This window comes from Astyanax mexicanus, chromosome 9 (assembly GCF_023375975.1).
Source record: "Astyanax mexicanus isolate ESR-SI-001 chromosome 9, AstMex3_surface, whole genome shotgun sequence".
NCBI lineage: Eukaryota > Metazoa > Chordata > Actinopteri > Characiformes > Acestrorhamphidae > Astyanax > Astyanax mexicanus.
Genome location: NC_064416.1, coordinates 26,140,493 through 26,156,812, shown reverse-complemented (window position 1 = coordinate 26,156,812; position 16,320 = coordinate 26,140,493). Strand labels below are relative to the sequence as shown.

At 40.8% G+C, this 16,320-nt stretch overlaps 1 protein-coding gene across 3 annotated transcripts in view; it reads right to left on the bottom strand.

Moving 5' to 3' along the window:
- bcar1 (BCAR1 scaffold protein, Cas family member) overlaps window positions 1–16,320 on the bottom strand; it is a 116,577-nt gene that overhangs the window by 33,835 nt on the left and 66,422 nt on the right. The window contains exon 1 of one of the 3 annotated variants that reach the window (XM_022679718.2): window positions 14,883–15,245. The exons of the other annotated variants lie outside the window; for them this stretch is intronic. Within the exon in view, the coding sequence (XP_022535439.1) occupies window positions 14,883–14,894 (12 nt within the window). The 5' untranslated portion in view covers window positions 14,895–15,245. Of the gene's footprint in view, window positions 1–14,882; window positions 15,246–16,320 lie in introns of those variants that run through there. 3 annotated transcript variants of the gene reach the window in all.

Sequence of the window (16,320 nt, the reverse complement as noted above, 5' to 3'; positions counted from 1 at the left end):
CTTAGAATTAAAAATATACTGTTATCTGTGCCACCATAGTAAGTGTCAGTGTCAGTATATGAGTCACTGAAGCAATGACATCCACAGCCAAGTTGAGCGAAAGGCTCCTCACACTGTGTGTGTGTGTGTATTTGTGTATATATGTGTGTGTGAAGACCTGGTCTGAGACTGGCAGGCCTGTGATAAATGCTGGGTCTGTGTGTGTGGTGTTGGAGGAGAGAGCAGAGGCGCACTATGGCAGCGTCTCGCTGATGAATGCCTTGCTTGTGCTGCCAGTCTTGGGGACAGTCACTGTAGTATCTCCTTTAGGCCAAGCCTGGAGGCCCACACAATAAACCAGAGAGGCTTACTGCCGACTAGCAGCTGGCTGAGATGTCACCCTACGGGCCTGGCGCATGCACGCACACACACACACACACACACACACACACACACACACACACACACAAATGCCAAAATAATGAGAAGCCCTCAAGACTAGTTGAAAGAGCTCATTGACTCGGTAGGCTTTCTCCATGGAGACAGCTTAAGCCACTCTGAAAGCTTCTGCATAGGAATTACAGGTGCTGCTTCTATTTTTTGTGCCAGTTCAGACTGCATGACCCATTACTGAAGAAATAGAGACACACCGCTGAGACGCTGGCAAAAAAAACACTACTGATGCACTTCTGAGAAGCATCTACCATAACCCGACATTTCCAGCTCGTTCAAAGTGGAAGCGTTTAGACCCCATGGGCAGATCAGCAATCTAAAAAACAATTTCCTGTGAAATTTTCTCCTTTTTCTACTCTCAGTCTCGCTGTCTCTCAGTTCCCTGTCTCTCTCTCTCTCTTTTTCTGTCTGTCTTCAACGGTTTCCCCACATCTATCCTTCGACACAGATCCACAGAGGGACATTCAGTCTAGAGAAATCCTTCCTGCCGGGAAGCTGAAGCCTCTGGAGGACTAGTGACATCACAAGAAATTGAACTTTGCCTGCGTTATTATAAAAGTATGCAGCCAAGTAGCATAAACACATACACAAATTCTTTCTCTTACACTCCTCCACGGTTCCCCTACTGTTTCTTTCTTTCTCTGTCTCTCTCACACTCTCTCTCTCCCTCCCTCTCACTCAGTGTGCACAGGAAGTGCTTGATGGATGATTCACGTGAATTTCTGATGGAGGGTGAGCCAATGACACAATGACTCTGAGTGTAATCTCGCTTGTTCAGAACAGACGGTGTACACAACAAGACAAGCACACACTGACTCACCGATTGCCAAGTCAGACAGCGTTGAGTACTAGCCTAAATACAACAAGAACAATACACAGCATATAAGTAAACTGAGCAACTTCTGACACCATCAAATATGATATTCTTCTGTTTGTATGTATATACGGTAAATAAGTTTAAACCCTCTTCTAATTGTGTGTACAAAAAGCATATACTGTTGTCTAAAATGGATTTTAATGGAATTTAATGGAATGATTTTTTTCCAAAGTAATTCTAGAATATTTTTATTGGTCCATTTAACGTGATGTACATGAGAATCACACAATATCATAGCGGAGACCAACAACTATACTCATTAAGCAGGATATAAATTTTAATAGCCACAATTACACAGACATCCTACATGTCACAAGCTGGGAAGTAGTATCTAGTGTCCCATGACTTTTGCCATGCCTCACAGAAGATAAAGAACACTGCATTGACCTGTAGCTAATGAGATTGTGGCCTCCTGCACTAAATATAGATGTAACTTCTACTAAAGTGGCTAGTCTGTTCACATGCACATTTCTAGCAATTTGCTAGCCACACTGCTGTCCACTGTTGGTGGTAATGCCCTCTATGATGTTTTACTAGTACACATATATCAAGATGTGGATGTGCCAATCCATTGGGCACTCACTACCAAGCCTCATTTGAACTAAAATCTATGATATCTTTGATTGATGTTAAATCATAATATAAATTCAATGTCTCATGTATTTGTTATACTACCCAATGGGAGTGTTTTGTTTTGTCTAGTTAAGCCAGTAAAGTAGCACTCTACACTCTGTTCAAGGTGCCCCATACTCTCTTTCTGGCATAAAAAAGAAAATGTATTTAAATGTAACTTTTTGTAGTGAACTACACCCATAAGCACAGCACCAGTTCACCATAGTGACCATCACCGTGAAAATGGTCAGGCCAAAGGCTTCAGCAGCAGACAAAGTCTCAACACCAAACTTCATTATACTCAGGAGACCAGAGAAAAAGAGGAGAATAAAGAGGAGGAGAAGAAAGAGGAGAAGGAGGAGCGAGGGAGGGGAAAAGAATGGGAAATTCATCATGCAAGGGACTAAAAGTTCATCCATTTGCATTTAAAAGGGTCATAAGCAGGAGCGGGGCAAGAAGTTAACGATGTCGCAGAAGAGGGGGGCGTTTTGGAGGAATGAAAAAAGAAAGGGAAAGAGTTGAGAAACGTATCGAATGGAATTTTTAAAAATGTTCCACCGGATGAAATAGATATAGAGCAAAGAGAGAGGGAGGAAAGATGGATGCAGAGCTGTGGAGAAAGGGAAGGAAAGGGTTGTGCTGTTCATTCAGACATGGCCACTGAACAGGAAATAATGTGGCAGCTGGTGGAGCGCGCTTAGTGCAGACAGGTCAATGAATGGGAAAGCATGAACCAAAAGAGCAGTGTGTGTGTTAGATGGGGGGAGCAGCTTTTGTCTTCTACCTTTACATAGACCTAACCTTAGTAAAGTCAGCAAAGTGTTTCTCGTGTGTGTGTGTGTGTGTGTGTGTGTGGTGTGTGTACATAAGCCCCAAGGGCAAAGGAAGGACACAAGAGTTCAACCTCTTCTTACAAGACTTGAGAAAGCTCAGCAGTTAAAAGTGTAATCAGGGTTGACATGGTTATTAGATTAACCTTGATTTCTTGATGTGCACAGTTTTGGCCATTGCAGATTTCATGGCAATATTGGGTTTTCATTCATTTCTTCTGTTAAATTTTCAGAAGAATATTTAATACAAAATACACATATATAATATATATATAGCAAAATCTTTGATTAAGTACATCTTAGCAAGTTGCATCTTGTCTAGACATTTTGATATCCGTCAACAACCTTATATTTGACCACAGATAATATATTCCATTCCAAAAGCTTAATAATTTAGAAATTCCACAACCCCTTTTTCTAAAAACACCCACTTGGGTCCATGTTGTAACCATGTATCAGAAGATTTGAGAATAAACTGAAGAATCTTAATTTTTCTATTCAAATTGCACCACATATCAGTTCCATTGGCATACAGTCATGGAGCATGTTGCTACCACCCCCATGCTTAACAGTTGGTACATTGTGCTTGAGGTTAAACACCTCCCCTTTACTCCTCCAAAAATCTTTATCTTATCTAATCACAACAGCTTCCTTCAGAAAACTTCTTTGTCCTCTTTTGTCTTAATTCACTTGACTGCTTGACTGTAGACAGTACAATTGGGATTCCTACCAACTGACGGTGATAGTTTGAATCTTCTTCAAGGCCTTGAAAAAGTGGATACACTTTCCAAAAACTTGCAAACAGTTGTTTAGCTGATAATGTTTAAATCTGTAGATATTTAAAAAAAATGGCTCCAACAGACATGCCTGAGTAAATCTAAAATCATCCCTCTCAGATCTGCATGTTATTTATTATTATTGCCATGATGTTCATTTCCAAGATTAGTGTATGTTATAGTAATATATATAAAAAATAAAAATATTTTTCATTCTCTTTATGGCAATATTAGGAGCATGAATGGCCAGCACACTCCTGGTATGTGTATATTAGCTCACATAGTTTCTTATGTGCAACATGTTGTTTTAAAATGTACATTTTATAATTGTGAGGGCTTTTATTTTTAAAATGACAAAAATGGAAACATTACCTGGTCACCCTAAAGCAGATTTTTTCCTATATCACACTGAATTCTGAATGTGTTTTAAATTCAGTTGTGAGTCTGCCACTCAGTCAATTCTATATTCCATGTGAACAAACACCACCTCAGCCAACAAAAGCTTTAATAGCTTCAAAGCAGGTGGATGAAACACACAAACCACCATTGTCTGTGTTCCTCATGGGCACCTGAGCCTGGTCAGTTGAGCACAGAAGGCTCAGAGTAATGTTTGCTCCACTGAGCCGTGTAGCCAAAACAGAGAACAGAGGGTTACAGACCGGTAGCCTCAACACTGTTAGCCGTTAGCATCTGGTTTCTCTGCTGCCGTAGTGTAATTTGCAGGGATTTGCAGTGGGGTAAGCAGCAGGGTTATTATCGTAAACGAAAACGAACGAAATAACGAAAACTGAAAGTGAAAAAACATTTTCGTTAACTGAAATAAATAAAAACTGTAATTAAAATAAAAAAACGGTAACTAACTAGAACTGTATTGAGAGTTTATAAAACTAACTAAAACGTACTAAAATTATAGAGAGAATGCCCTTCGTTTTCGTGTTAATCAGTTTATTTATACGCTGCCGTATATTATGGACTGATATGGACTTGATTGTTTCCACTCGAGCCGTTTTAGTTGCCGGCACCGCACAGCACTTGTTTACCTTGTGCTCACAACGTTAGTTCGCCGCAATATGGCCACAGCAAAAGTTGGGAGAAAGCGTCAGAGTCCAATATGGGATTTCTTTGAATATGACTGCGAGAAAGACAAGAGCAAGTGTCTCGTAGTGGAAACCGGCGACAAAATATGTGGTGTACTTCTCAAGGGGAAGAACCCCACGAATCTCAAGGTCCATTTGCGAAGCTCGCACAAGAAGGCTAATTGTGAGTACCTAGACAAGCTAGCCTCTCTGAGTAGCTTCGCTGGAAGAGAATCCACATCCCAGCCCGGCAGCTCCGGTAAGGAAACAACAATAATGGACTGCTTTCAGCGTCGACAAAGCTGCTGGTTAGTTAATACGCAGGAACACTGCAAACGAGAAGATGCATTAGTAAATATGTTTATTGAGACTGGGATGTCCACACGACTGTGTGACTTGATTGCCTTCAAAAAGTTTACCGTTTCGCTTGAACCAAAATTCAAGTCACCCGGTGCTGCAAGAGTGAATAACCTTATTGGTGCGAAAATGGAAAAGGCAAAGCACAAACTGAAGGAGATCATAAAGGACGCAAGGAAGCTGACCCTCTGTGTAGATGGTTGGAGCAAGAGAGGATTAACTGCATCTTTCATGGGTGTGTCAGCATGTTTTTATCATCCACCCAGAGGCCAGGTTCATCATGCTCTGCTTAACCTACACCGAATAGAGCACCCACACACCGGGGAGTGCATTGCTCGCTGCATTGGTGAGACATTAGAGGCATGGGGTATAGGAGATGACAAGGTGCTGCTCATTGTGACAGATAACGGCTCCAACATAGTCAAAGCTGTGCGGCTGCTTAGGGATAGAAGCCAAAAACAAAGTAAGGAGTCCCCAGATGGATCGCGGGCTCAGCCAGGAGGTGCTGGAGATGGCCTGGATGAACTGTGGGTCGAATCAGAATCCGAGGAGACTGACGAGGAGGAGACTGACGAGGAGGAGACTGACGAGGAGGAGATTGGAGAGACTGGAAACCTGGGTGAGTGTTTCTATATGGCTAGTTGTCTTATTAATTTTTTTTATTTGGATATAAAATATCACAATGGTATACTGAAAGCTTTAATTGATATTAATCCCATTAAGTTTAAAAAAGACGGAAATCACGTACTTGATTTTTTTTTGCTGTCGTTTATATACAGCAACCTTTTGCCTAATGTAAAAAGGTGGGCCCTTTGTTTTATTTACTTTAATTTTACAGTTTAAAGCTCTTATGATGTTAACATATTGCCATTGTCATACTGCTATAAGCCTATTAAATGCTTTTAAATGTCGGACCCAAGTGATTTACTGTTAAAATATAAAATGTACAATTTTCACATTGATTATTGTCATATCATGATTTTATATCTAACATTGAAATTTATTACAATGATACTATATGAAATGTTAAACATGTTATCCTGTGGAAATAATTGGCATTCTTATTAAACTACTATTTTTTGTGTGTTTTATATTTGATTATAATAATTAATCTAAGTGTTTGTTGGGTCTCTCTGTATACTTTGCTTAGAACTTAACCTGCCAGATGATGGTGAGAACAGCAAGTTCCAGAGGATGCCATGCCTGGCCCACACCCTTCAGCTCACCCTGAAAGATGCCATCAAGCACCCAAATGCTGATGTGCTCATATCAAGAGCAAGAAAGCTGGTACATGCTGTGAGGAAATCGTCAGTAGCAAATGAAGCAATAATCAAAAAGTGTGGCAAAACTCTGGTCCGAGATTGTAGCACACGCTGGAACAGCACTTTGGATATGCTGATAAGACTGCTGGAGATCAGAACTGAACTAAACCAAGTACTTGAGGAGTTGGGCATGGACACACTTCTTACAAGCGATTGGGCTAAGATAGAAAACCTGGTCAAGCTCCTTGATCCCTTTGCCATTCACACAGACCAGCTTCAGGGGGACAGCCAGTCACTCTCACACGTGGTGCCATGCCTGCTCAACCTTGAGGCACACCTTCTGACAACTACTGCTGCTGGGAAGCAGTTAGCGCAAGTGCTGCTGAAGTCCTTACGAGAACGTTTTGCTGCCATTCTTAGCCCGGATTCCCCACACTTTGATGCTACCCCAGCAGCAGCCTGCCTATTGGATCCAAGTGTTTCGCTGATTCTTCAAACACCAGACATGGTGCCACTGAGGAGGGCAGCACAGTCTTTAGTAGAGACACTGGCAGCTCAGTACAACCCAGCTACTGCTCCTCAGGATGTCCCTGCCACTCAAAATGCAGTAGACTCCCCTCCTACTGTCCTCCAGAAATACCGCTTCCTTGCATCTCGTATGGAGGTCAATGTGTCATTGACAAATCAACCTGATGGGACTGACAGCCTCTTGACCGAAATGAAGAAGTATGTTGATGACATAAAACAGAGTGTCTTTAATGAGACACCACTGCAGTTTTGGAGATCAAAGGAGGCTGTCTATCCAAAACTTGCACCTGTGGCACTGGATCTGGTTAGTGCCCCTGCTTCACAAGCCTTTGTGGAGCGCATATTCTCTGTGTGTGGTCTGTTGTCATCTGGCCTGAGAAACAGAACAACCACATCTTTGGAGCAGCGTGTTTTCCTCAAGATCAACAAGAAATTGTTGATTGACTGAAGTATACCAATTTATCTCTCTCTGTCTGTTCACTTTTTGATGTTAAATACAACAAGCAAGGTTACTTCTACTGCACTGATATCCCCAAAAGTTGTACCTGCATCTAGTTATTGGCATTCCACTTTGTAATGTATTATTGAGTTTGTAATTTTGGTCAAAAAGCTAAGTTTTTGAGTTTATTTTTCTCAGATTGAGCTTCCTGATGCAAGTCTCATTAATAAGTTTATATTTTTATGTTCATATGTGTGCTTAGTCTGCTGGTTGTTTTCAGGAGCAGTATTACACATATTTTGCACTTAAGGCTGACATTTTGTGGACTGTTGTTCAACAGTAATTGAATACATTTTTTAAATGGTATCTTTTGTTGAGTTTTTATTTCACAATACTTTCTCTGACCTTTTTTGAATCCTGCACCTGATAAATGGCACAAAGTATGAAAAAACTAAAACTGATACTAGAACTAATTAAAACTAACTAAAACTAAGCATTAAAAAAATAATAATAACTAATAAAAACTAGCAAAAATGCTCTAAAAACTAATTAAAACTAACTAAGTTACAGAAAAAAAAGTCACAACGAAATAAAACTAAACTATAAATAAAAATCCAAAACTATTATAACCTTGGTAAGCAGGAGTTAAGAGAAGCAGTAATAAGGCGGTGATTAGAATGAGGTTAAACTGGCACACAGGCTCAGTTATCAGACAGTGAGATCAGCCTGGATGGACAGTCGTCATGCTCTGAAGCACTCAGTGAGCTGGGAGATGGGACTGAGTCAGACGCAGATGGGTGTTTTCGCCCTTATCGGCTAAAGTGTGTGTGCTGTGTGACGCACATACAAAGCACACACCTGAGAGCTCATGTGCCAAGATCAGAAAAGGTCAGGCTAAATGGAGAAACCCATAGCAAAACCAAGACACAGTTGCAAACACAAGCTTTAAACACAATTATATGTGCTTAAATTGTGCTTTTATTTTTCCTCCTTAAGTCTATTTAAGGTTATTTATGCTTAACGTTTAGTATGAATATGGATACAGACAAAGCTTTCAAATTTGTACTCCATGTTTATTTTGGCAGTATATGAGCATGTTCCCTAAAAGCTTATGGATATGGATAGAACAGAGCAGTACTACTGGTAATCATGGAGGAAGTGTAGCCAATAGCTCAAGAGAAACATAACCACACATGGTTATGTATAGTTACAACAAAGAAGAACAAATTGTGACAGAAAAGATACTTAGTCCACTAGTATGTGGGTAATGAAGGTTACATTTTCTTGTAAAATCAGTGTGAAATGGACTTGGGGTGTAGTAAAACATGATAACGAATACAAACTTTTGTCAAATAGCCCATCTCCACTCACCCTTAGCATTCGAAAAACAGTGCTTTCATCCGATGATCCAAACTATTAACACTATTTTTATACCATTAACAAACTCAAATTAGCTCCATACTTCATTGGTAGAATTCGGAAGGCACTGACGTTTAAAATGAAGTTCTAAGTGCTTTGAAAAGTGCACAGGTAGTTTGTTAAAAAAAACACTGTTATTACCGTTGTCATAGTACCTTGAGGCAGTTCTACAGGCACCGACATCTTGAAATTAAGTCACGATACTTTGAACACAAACAAATAGGCAGGATATGGGAACAGATTGAAAAATCAATTATGTGTAAATGCATTACATTATAGAGATATTTTAGCAAAAGCTGGAATTTATGGATTTCCAAAAAAAATCATAATTTTGTTGGGAGCATCTGCTAAAAGCTCTGTATTTTGGAATGCTAGGGCTAAAATAAGGTGGGCTATTCCTCAAAGTTTATACTCGTTATCATGTTTCACTCCATTTTACAATGGATTTCTCCTTTAAGGCTAAAATAGGTTTTCTGTTGTGACTAAATTACCTTCTAATGATGCTTCATTCAGAATCAGTCTGGTATGACACAGATACATATTTTGTGAGCCTGAGAGGAGCTAAACTGTACTGTAGCTAAATTGTACAGTATGTAACTGTGTTGTGTAATGGGACATCACAACAACACTGAATTCAAAACATGTTTTCATCCACTACAGTTAGTATGTGAAGAAACATGAGATGACATGGGCTTCTGTGATTAGGAGCCACACCAAATCATGCATAATTCAAATTTTTTGACCAAAATCATCTGTGCTGGAAATTGAAAAACACAAAAGCTGCATTCTGGTACTAGTGCATGTCTGATATATGTAGCAACAATCAAACACAAGGTAGAACAAAAAATCTTATACAAAGTCAGCCTCACAAAAGCCATTGTTCACCTTTGGGTCTTTTGGGTCAGTGCAAATCTGTGCCCTCTAGGCTCAAGTGTTTTTTAAGGCAAGTGTATATAGGTGTAGGTGTAGTGTATAATCTGCAGTTGTGTAGTGTGTGACAGACGTTTTTCATTAAAATCTAAAACGCTCAATTTAGAAGTGTAAGATACCCAGATATCCAGTCTTTTTATAATCAGCTACAACTTAAAAAATGTGTACCCTTGGTTTAAATAAACTGAATAAACTCTTCAGATAAAGTGCTATACTACTAAAGTGCTACTACTAATAAGGGAGTAAAGATCCATATCAGTCACAGCAATAGTGGAGCTTCTCTCTTTTCTACACACGTGTGACCTGAACAAACTTCTCAAAAAGAAGAAAGTAGTTGCCTAAAATAACTTGAATGAGGGTCTAAACACTGAAAAACAGAGAAAAAAGTGAGTATTTACAGAGAAACCTTTCACTATCAAAAAGCAAAGAGCAATATGCCTCAGTTGGCTTGAGCTACTTAAACCAAAAGAACAATAGTGGCCTGCTCTAGTTTCAAGAATATATGGGCTGGCTGTGTTTGCTACAGGCAAGACCAAACTTGAGCACTAACAACAGGCCACAAGAGAAAAGTGGAAAAGGGTGGGAGGCACAGAATTAATTGCTGGGGTGTATTTATGTGTCTACGTATGCATGTGTAAGTAAGTCTGTGTAGGAGTGAGGATATGTAGGTTAAGAAAAATCAGTTAATTAAGGATTTTTGTGTGGACACAAGTGTTTGTGTGTGCACGTGCAAGAGAGTGACTATGAGTGTGTGTGTGTGTGTTTGAACATGATTCCATTCACAAGTCTAGGCACATTGCTTTGCTTCTGCTTGCCAGCGGGCCACTTACCGGAGCATTCCTCAGCTCCCACTCACCTCTTCCATTAGCCCACATTCCACCCTGTCATAGAGCTCTCTTACAACATACAATAAAACACACACACACACCTGGCATGCACATCACACACTCCCAACAAACCCCAGTGAAATAAGTCATCCAGACAAAACGAGACAAAACCAAAAACAAGCAGAAGACGACACCAAAACACCGGCCTTCTTAGACTCTTTCCAGCTTTACTATCTACAAATACAACCAAAATACACTCCCACGCACAGCAACACATTCAAAAACTAACAGACTTACTGCAGAGGGAGGGAATGCTCATCCCTTCCCTCAGGCGACAGAAAAAAACAAAGCCTACTCTCCAGGCCCTCCTTTCCAGCTAGGTGAGTGTGTGTGTCACTGGTAAGAAAACAACAGCTCCGATTCTTGTAGCTACAGGCTATAGTCAAGTGCTGGCTTGCTGCCCATTTTCAGCGGTCTTACTCGACTGACACGTTGCTTTGTATATGGCCAAAACATATCCCTGTAAGCCTTTAAAAACAGGCTTTGCAATGTAGAACATAGATGCAGCACAGGCTTTGCTAGTGCACACACTGATTTATTTTTGCCTCGTGAGCACAAAGCAGCAATCCGTGACATTAGGAAGCATGTTCCCAAGCCTTTAATTGTTTTGTTAAATGGTCGTTGGTTATAAGCCCTGCGGTTCTGGCAAAAGACACTTGAGCTGAACTCACGCAGCCCCGAAAAATGATCATCTCTGAAACGGTAGCGCACATGTCGTAGATTTAAGCTAAATGAAAACAGCTTCCTGTTTCAGAGAGCAGAGTTTTAAGAGTTGATGGTGGAAACCTCGGAACAAAAACCATATGGAAGCAAAGACTAAGCATTGAACTTGCTAAAACTAGCTTTTACACATGGCTGAAACATTCGCTTCCCCAGCCCTGACTCAAGAACTCTTCATCACGGTGTAAACACGCCCAGAATCCTGCTAATTCTCTAAGATAAGCCCAAAAATGTCAGTCTTCCATAGAACTCCAGTGATTTCTTTCTGGCTTGGAGCATCACTGTGACCTCAGTCCAACATTCCAGTGGTTCAGTAGCACTGAGGAAGCCAGGAACTCAAGGAGGATTGCGATACAAAGACAGGAAAAAACTTTGGCCCTTGGTGTTGAGAATCAAACAGCTGTATTGTTAAGAAATGGATATAAGGCTTTTTTTAACACATCTCAAATAAGTAGACTGTGTATGTTGTTTTAACCAGACAGGAATCTGATGACAGATCGTTCTTATGTTGAACAGTGTTTGTGTTTTGAAGCTGTTCCTGATATTACAACATAACTACTGTATGTTGAATTGCTTAATTACAGTGTTACACAGAACTGAAAAGAATTAGCTTAAAGTCTCTTTCGGGTAAACAGCAAAGCCCGGCACATGCTCTTTTCAGGCACGTTCTCTTCAAGACCAAGACATTTCAAGATAAATATAAGGGGAGCCTTATAGCTATGGTAACATTAAAAAAGCCACTGAAGCCCATATCTTCAACATGCAGGAATCCATTAGCTTTGCCTCAGGAGTAGCACTATGATCAGATTGCTTATCAGAGCTTTCACTCTCTCAGGCTGTCACTCTCTCTGGCTAAAAGATAAAGAAAGAAAAGGGGAAAAGACTGGGAACTAAGAATGTAGCGATATGTGAATTGTGGGCTGATGCCAACATCTAAAATGTTTATATATTTTTGCTGATATTCGGTATATGTACAAATGAATATAGGCTACCTGGATTAGTATTATAGAGAAATCAGTATGTTTTAGGGTTATACATACTGACACTATATATGTTAAAAGGCCAGGAACTGTTCGCACTGACAATTCTAGCACAGGGGATGGTAATAATAAGGACTGGTGGCATCTGGCTAGGCTCTTTAACTAATTCCCAACACATTTCAATGAAATATTCTTGATACACATGGAACGCTGTGGATTGATAAATATTAAATTCCAGTACAATTTTGAAAATGGATTGTCCCATTCATCTGGCACCCACTATCAGACCTCACTTGAACTCATAATTCATGTGTCCTTGCCAAAGGCACACTGAACAGTGTTTAACCTTACTCACAAGATATCACCTCACAACTTGCTGTCACTTGAGGCAACACTACATAATTAACCAACGTACTTTTGAGTGTATGTCAATACATTTTTTGCAGCAAACAACTGCCAATTTTTACTTGATTCTGATATCACTGTGTATCCCTAATTTCCACATAAATAAATTCAGATTGATCATTACTTTCATTAACTCTGGCATATTTATAGGAACCCTGTAACAATATTTTCCTTTTGACAAACCTACCCAGGTTTGTATTTGTGAGTAGGTTTGAGCAAGCTAGCCATATCTGTCCATGCTACCATATTACCCCACAAAAGGGCTTACTCATAACAACCATCAAGGTTAATTACAGCCAAACCGCTGCATACTCCACTCCACTCCTTTATGGACCTATTCTGATCTGCTCAAAGGTCATCCTCAACCACCTGCTTCATGCCAATCCCTCCTTGAGCAAACCTGAAGCTTTTCCTATGAGTCATCACACCTTTAACATGAATCTCAGACCAATGTCTTCTACCCTAGACCATGGAAAATCTGCTTAACTGATTCCAGAGCAGCATGAAAGCAGAACTTCCAACTTGTAGTGCCGTCACCAGCACCAATAATTAGTCAGGGACAAGGAGCAGGCAGTGTCTGTCAGACCTCCCAGGAGAGAGGTGGGGGTTGGGGGGAATTCCACCTTCTATTACCCCAGAGGGTGGGCATGAGTCAGGAGTGAGTCAGTGGTCCAAGGCAGTTTAAGGGTTTAGAAGAGCCTTTTTTCTGCCTTCATCTCTTTCTTTCTCTTTTTAAAATCCACTTCTCTGGGGCCTACACTCACAGCCGGCATGAGCCAGCATTCCTTATTTAGATGCTGATTCAGGATCAGCCCTGTGAGCCAAGTTCCATCAGCCGAGAGGGATTTTAATTAGCGACTCCAGTTCTGAGTGCACCATTTACTTGATTTATTGATTCTAAGTGGATATAAACTTAACAAATACACCTTAAAAAGCAACTTGTGCTTACACTACATAGCACTCAAGGGACAAAACAGGAACACAAGTTTATTCCCAAACGCTGAGTGGAAAAAAATACTTTATGAGGATATAAATAGCTTCAAGAAACCAAATCGGGCCATGATTCCTAATTTAGACCAAAGCTTTCCACTGTTTAGAACATGTTTGATTCCAGACTTGCAAAGAAATGTGTTTCTGCTTTCTTCTGTCAACTCTTTGCCAGTAGAAAATGATCAAACACACTGTCAGGGGAAGAAATGAAACAAAACTATTACAGGGGTGGTACACTTCTTGTCACTTGGGTGGTAGACTTAAGGTTACATCTTCAGTATCTTTAGATAAGGGACATATCTTTACTGTATACTTTTGCTGGTGTTTTTCCTACTTTTAAGGGACACAGTTGGACCTGAAGGATTGTGTTTTACCTTTGAGGGTACATTTTTGTTCAGTTTGTGAACAAAATGTACAGTACCTTTTAGTGGATAGAATTCAATTAAAGAAGTAAAACTTCCACAGCCTAGCACACCATGTCCCAGGTCTTGTGGGGAATATCCCAGGGCCATGCAGGGGGTCAGCCTGAGAGAGCAAAGTCTTCTCTGACGGAAATAAAGGTCCAGCCCAGCTCTTGCTTCCAAATACCAAAGCCCTGTGTCATTCCTGCCCTTACAAGCTGACTGCGTGCCAACACTTTCAAACAATAGCAAGGAACTAATGGTACTTGCCAAGACTTTGGCCTGGCCTCTACAATCTACTTCTCTCCTTCTTTTTCTCTCTCTTTCCTACTTTCGTTCTCTTTCTCTCTCTCTCTCTCCCCGAGCGGCCTTCCATAATAAAACCTTAATCTTTCAACTTTCTCCTGACTCAGCAGTGCCGTGCCTCCGTGGCTCGCTCTGGTTCCACTCTCCCAGCTCTGAACAGTGAACACACATACACACTCTTCTCCTTCTCTGGAAGGTACTTCGCTCACTTCAGCTCAGTGCTCCTGAATAGAAGCCTGGAATAAAAAAACACCAAAAAAGGCACACAGCCTTATAGCTGTAGTCTAACTGTGTGATAGAATTCCTCTACATTTTTTCCCATTTAACTTTTCTGACAAGTCTTCTTTCATCTACTTACAAATCTGCTTTTTCGCAACAAGAACTCTCTCAGAAAGAAAGCGGACGTTTACAAATCCCCCAATACACAAGCGCTCAATACAGACAAAACATACCAACAGACCCCTGCCGAGACATAACAAAAGCAGATCAAATAAAAGAGTTTTTGAGTTCTTTTCTCTAGCTCTTTTCCATCTCCTCGGCCTGCTAACTCTTCAGACTCCTCCACAGCTGGAGTATCCAGAAGAACCACAGAAATCCAGCTTTCCCACAGCTCTGAGGACAGCAGATATATAGGATACATACACTCACAACTCACCAGATAATTCATTTTCAGCCCTGCTGTTTGAGCCGCTGGGACTCCAGGCGTCTCTCAACGGCCCAGGATTTGGTCCCGGAGACACAAACAACACACACACCAATAAAAAAGAAAAAAGGAAGAAAAAATCCCTCAGGTCGGCCACCTCCAGTCCCAAACTTCCACTACTCGCTGTTGGGCGAAAAAGTCACAAAGTCATGGCAGACAGGCGCACATAGTCCAATTCCGTGATCTCATAGGCCAAGAATGAGTCTGTCCTATACACTTCTCTTTTTCCCTCTCTCTCTATCTGTCCTTCTGTTTGTCTCTATGCTCTATGCTCTCCAGCTCCCTCCCTCTCTCTCCCTCTCTCACACACTCTGAGGCAAGAGGAGGGCGGTCAGACTGTGCAGTAACCCGACACCCTCCCAGTTCCTGCTCAATCCAGGCATTCCCTTTCCTGCTGTCTGATTGGCTGACGAGGCTCTTCTTATGTTAATGCTACTCCCCCCTCATCCTTTGCCTGTAAGGAATGTTTAAGGAGCCTCTATGTAGACCTGCAAGGGAAACAGACATTAGTTTTTCTTCCCCCTCATACACACACACACATACTCACACACACCTCCCCCACTACTACTCTGTCCACATCTTTTCCTTTAGTCTCACAAAATTCCTCTCTTTTCTCCGCTGTCTGGCTTTTTTTTCTTGCTGCTTCTTTTTCCACTGCAAGCTCTGAGAGGCTTATATAAGTCTGTAGATACTGTCCACAAAGAAAGGCAGGTTAGCTAGGTCAGGCCAAGTTCGAGTTCCACTACAATAGTGATTGTACAGAATTCTAAATTCTAACAGAAGTGGACAATCCATAAGAACTTGGACAGTGCAACATTTTCCAATACTCTTTTACACTTTACACACTTTTAAGTTAAAATGCAATGACAACAGTGCGGTGTGGTAGAATGATATACGTGCAGATCTTGTCTATTTGGCAGGCGTGTACACTACTGAAGTAGGGTGGAGTTTGTACAGTTCAAAATTCAGCGGGAAACAAGATATGACTTCAGGCTATCATAATTGCTCTGCAACACTTACCTGACAAACCAGAAGAAAAACCAAACTGCTGCACAACAATGAAGTGAATCCTTATATTTCGGCAACATACAGAACCAGGAAAGAATATACCACTCTAACTGCCATCTTGGATTTTAATCCATCCATTCTTGCTGCTATTGTTGGATGTGCTCCCATATCAGAATCTGCTGCAGCAAAAGTTCATTAGTTTGAACTTTTTCAGAACTTGACGGAACATCATTTACGCATACAGGCATGTTTCTAGTCCAACCGAGATAAAGCCATATATTAATTAAACATACATTGAAGGACTTAAAATATAGTTTACTGAGATCTACATCTACATCTACATCTTCTTTGTGTCTACCATGGGATCCTGTGAAACATCCAC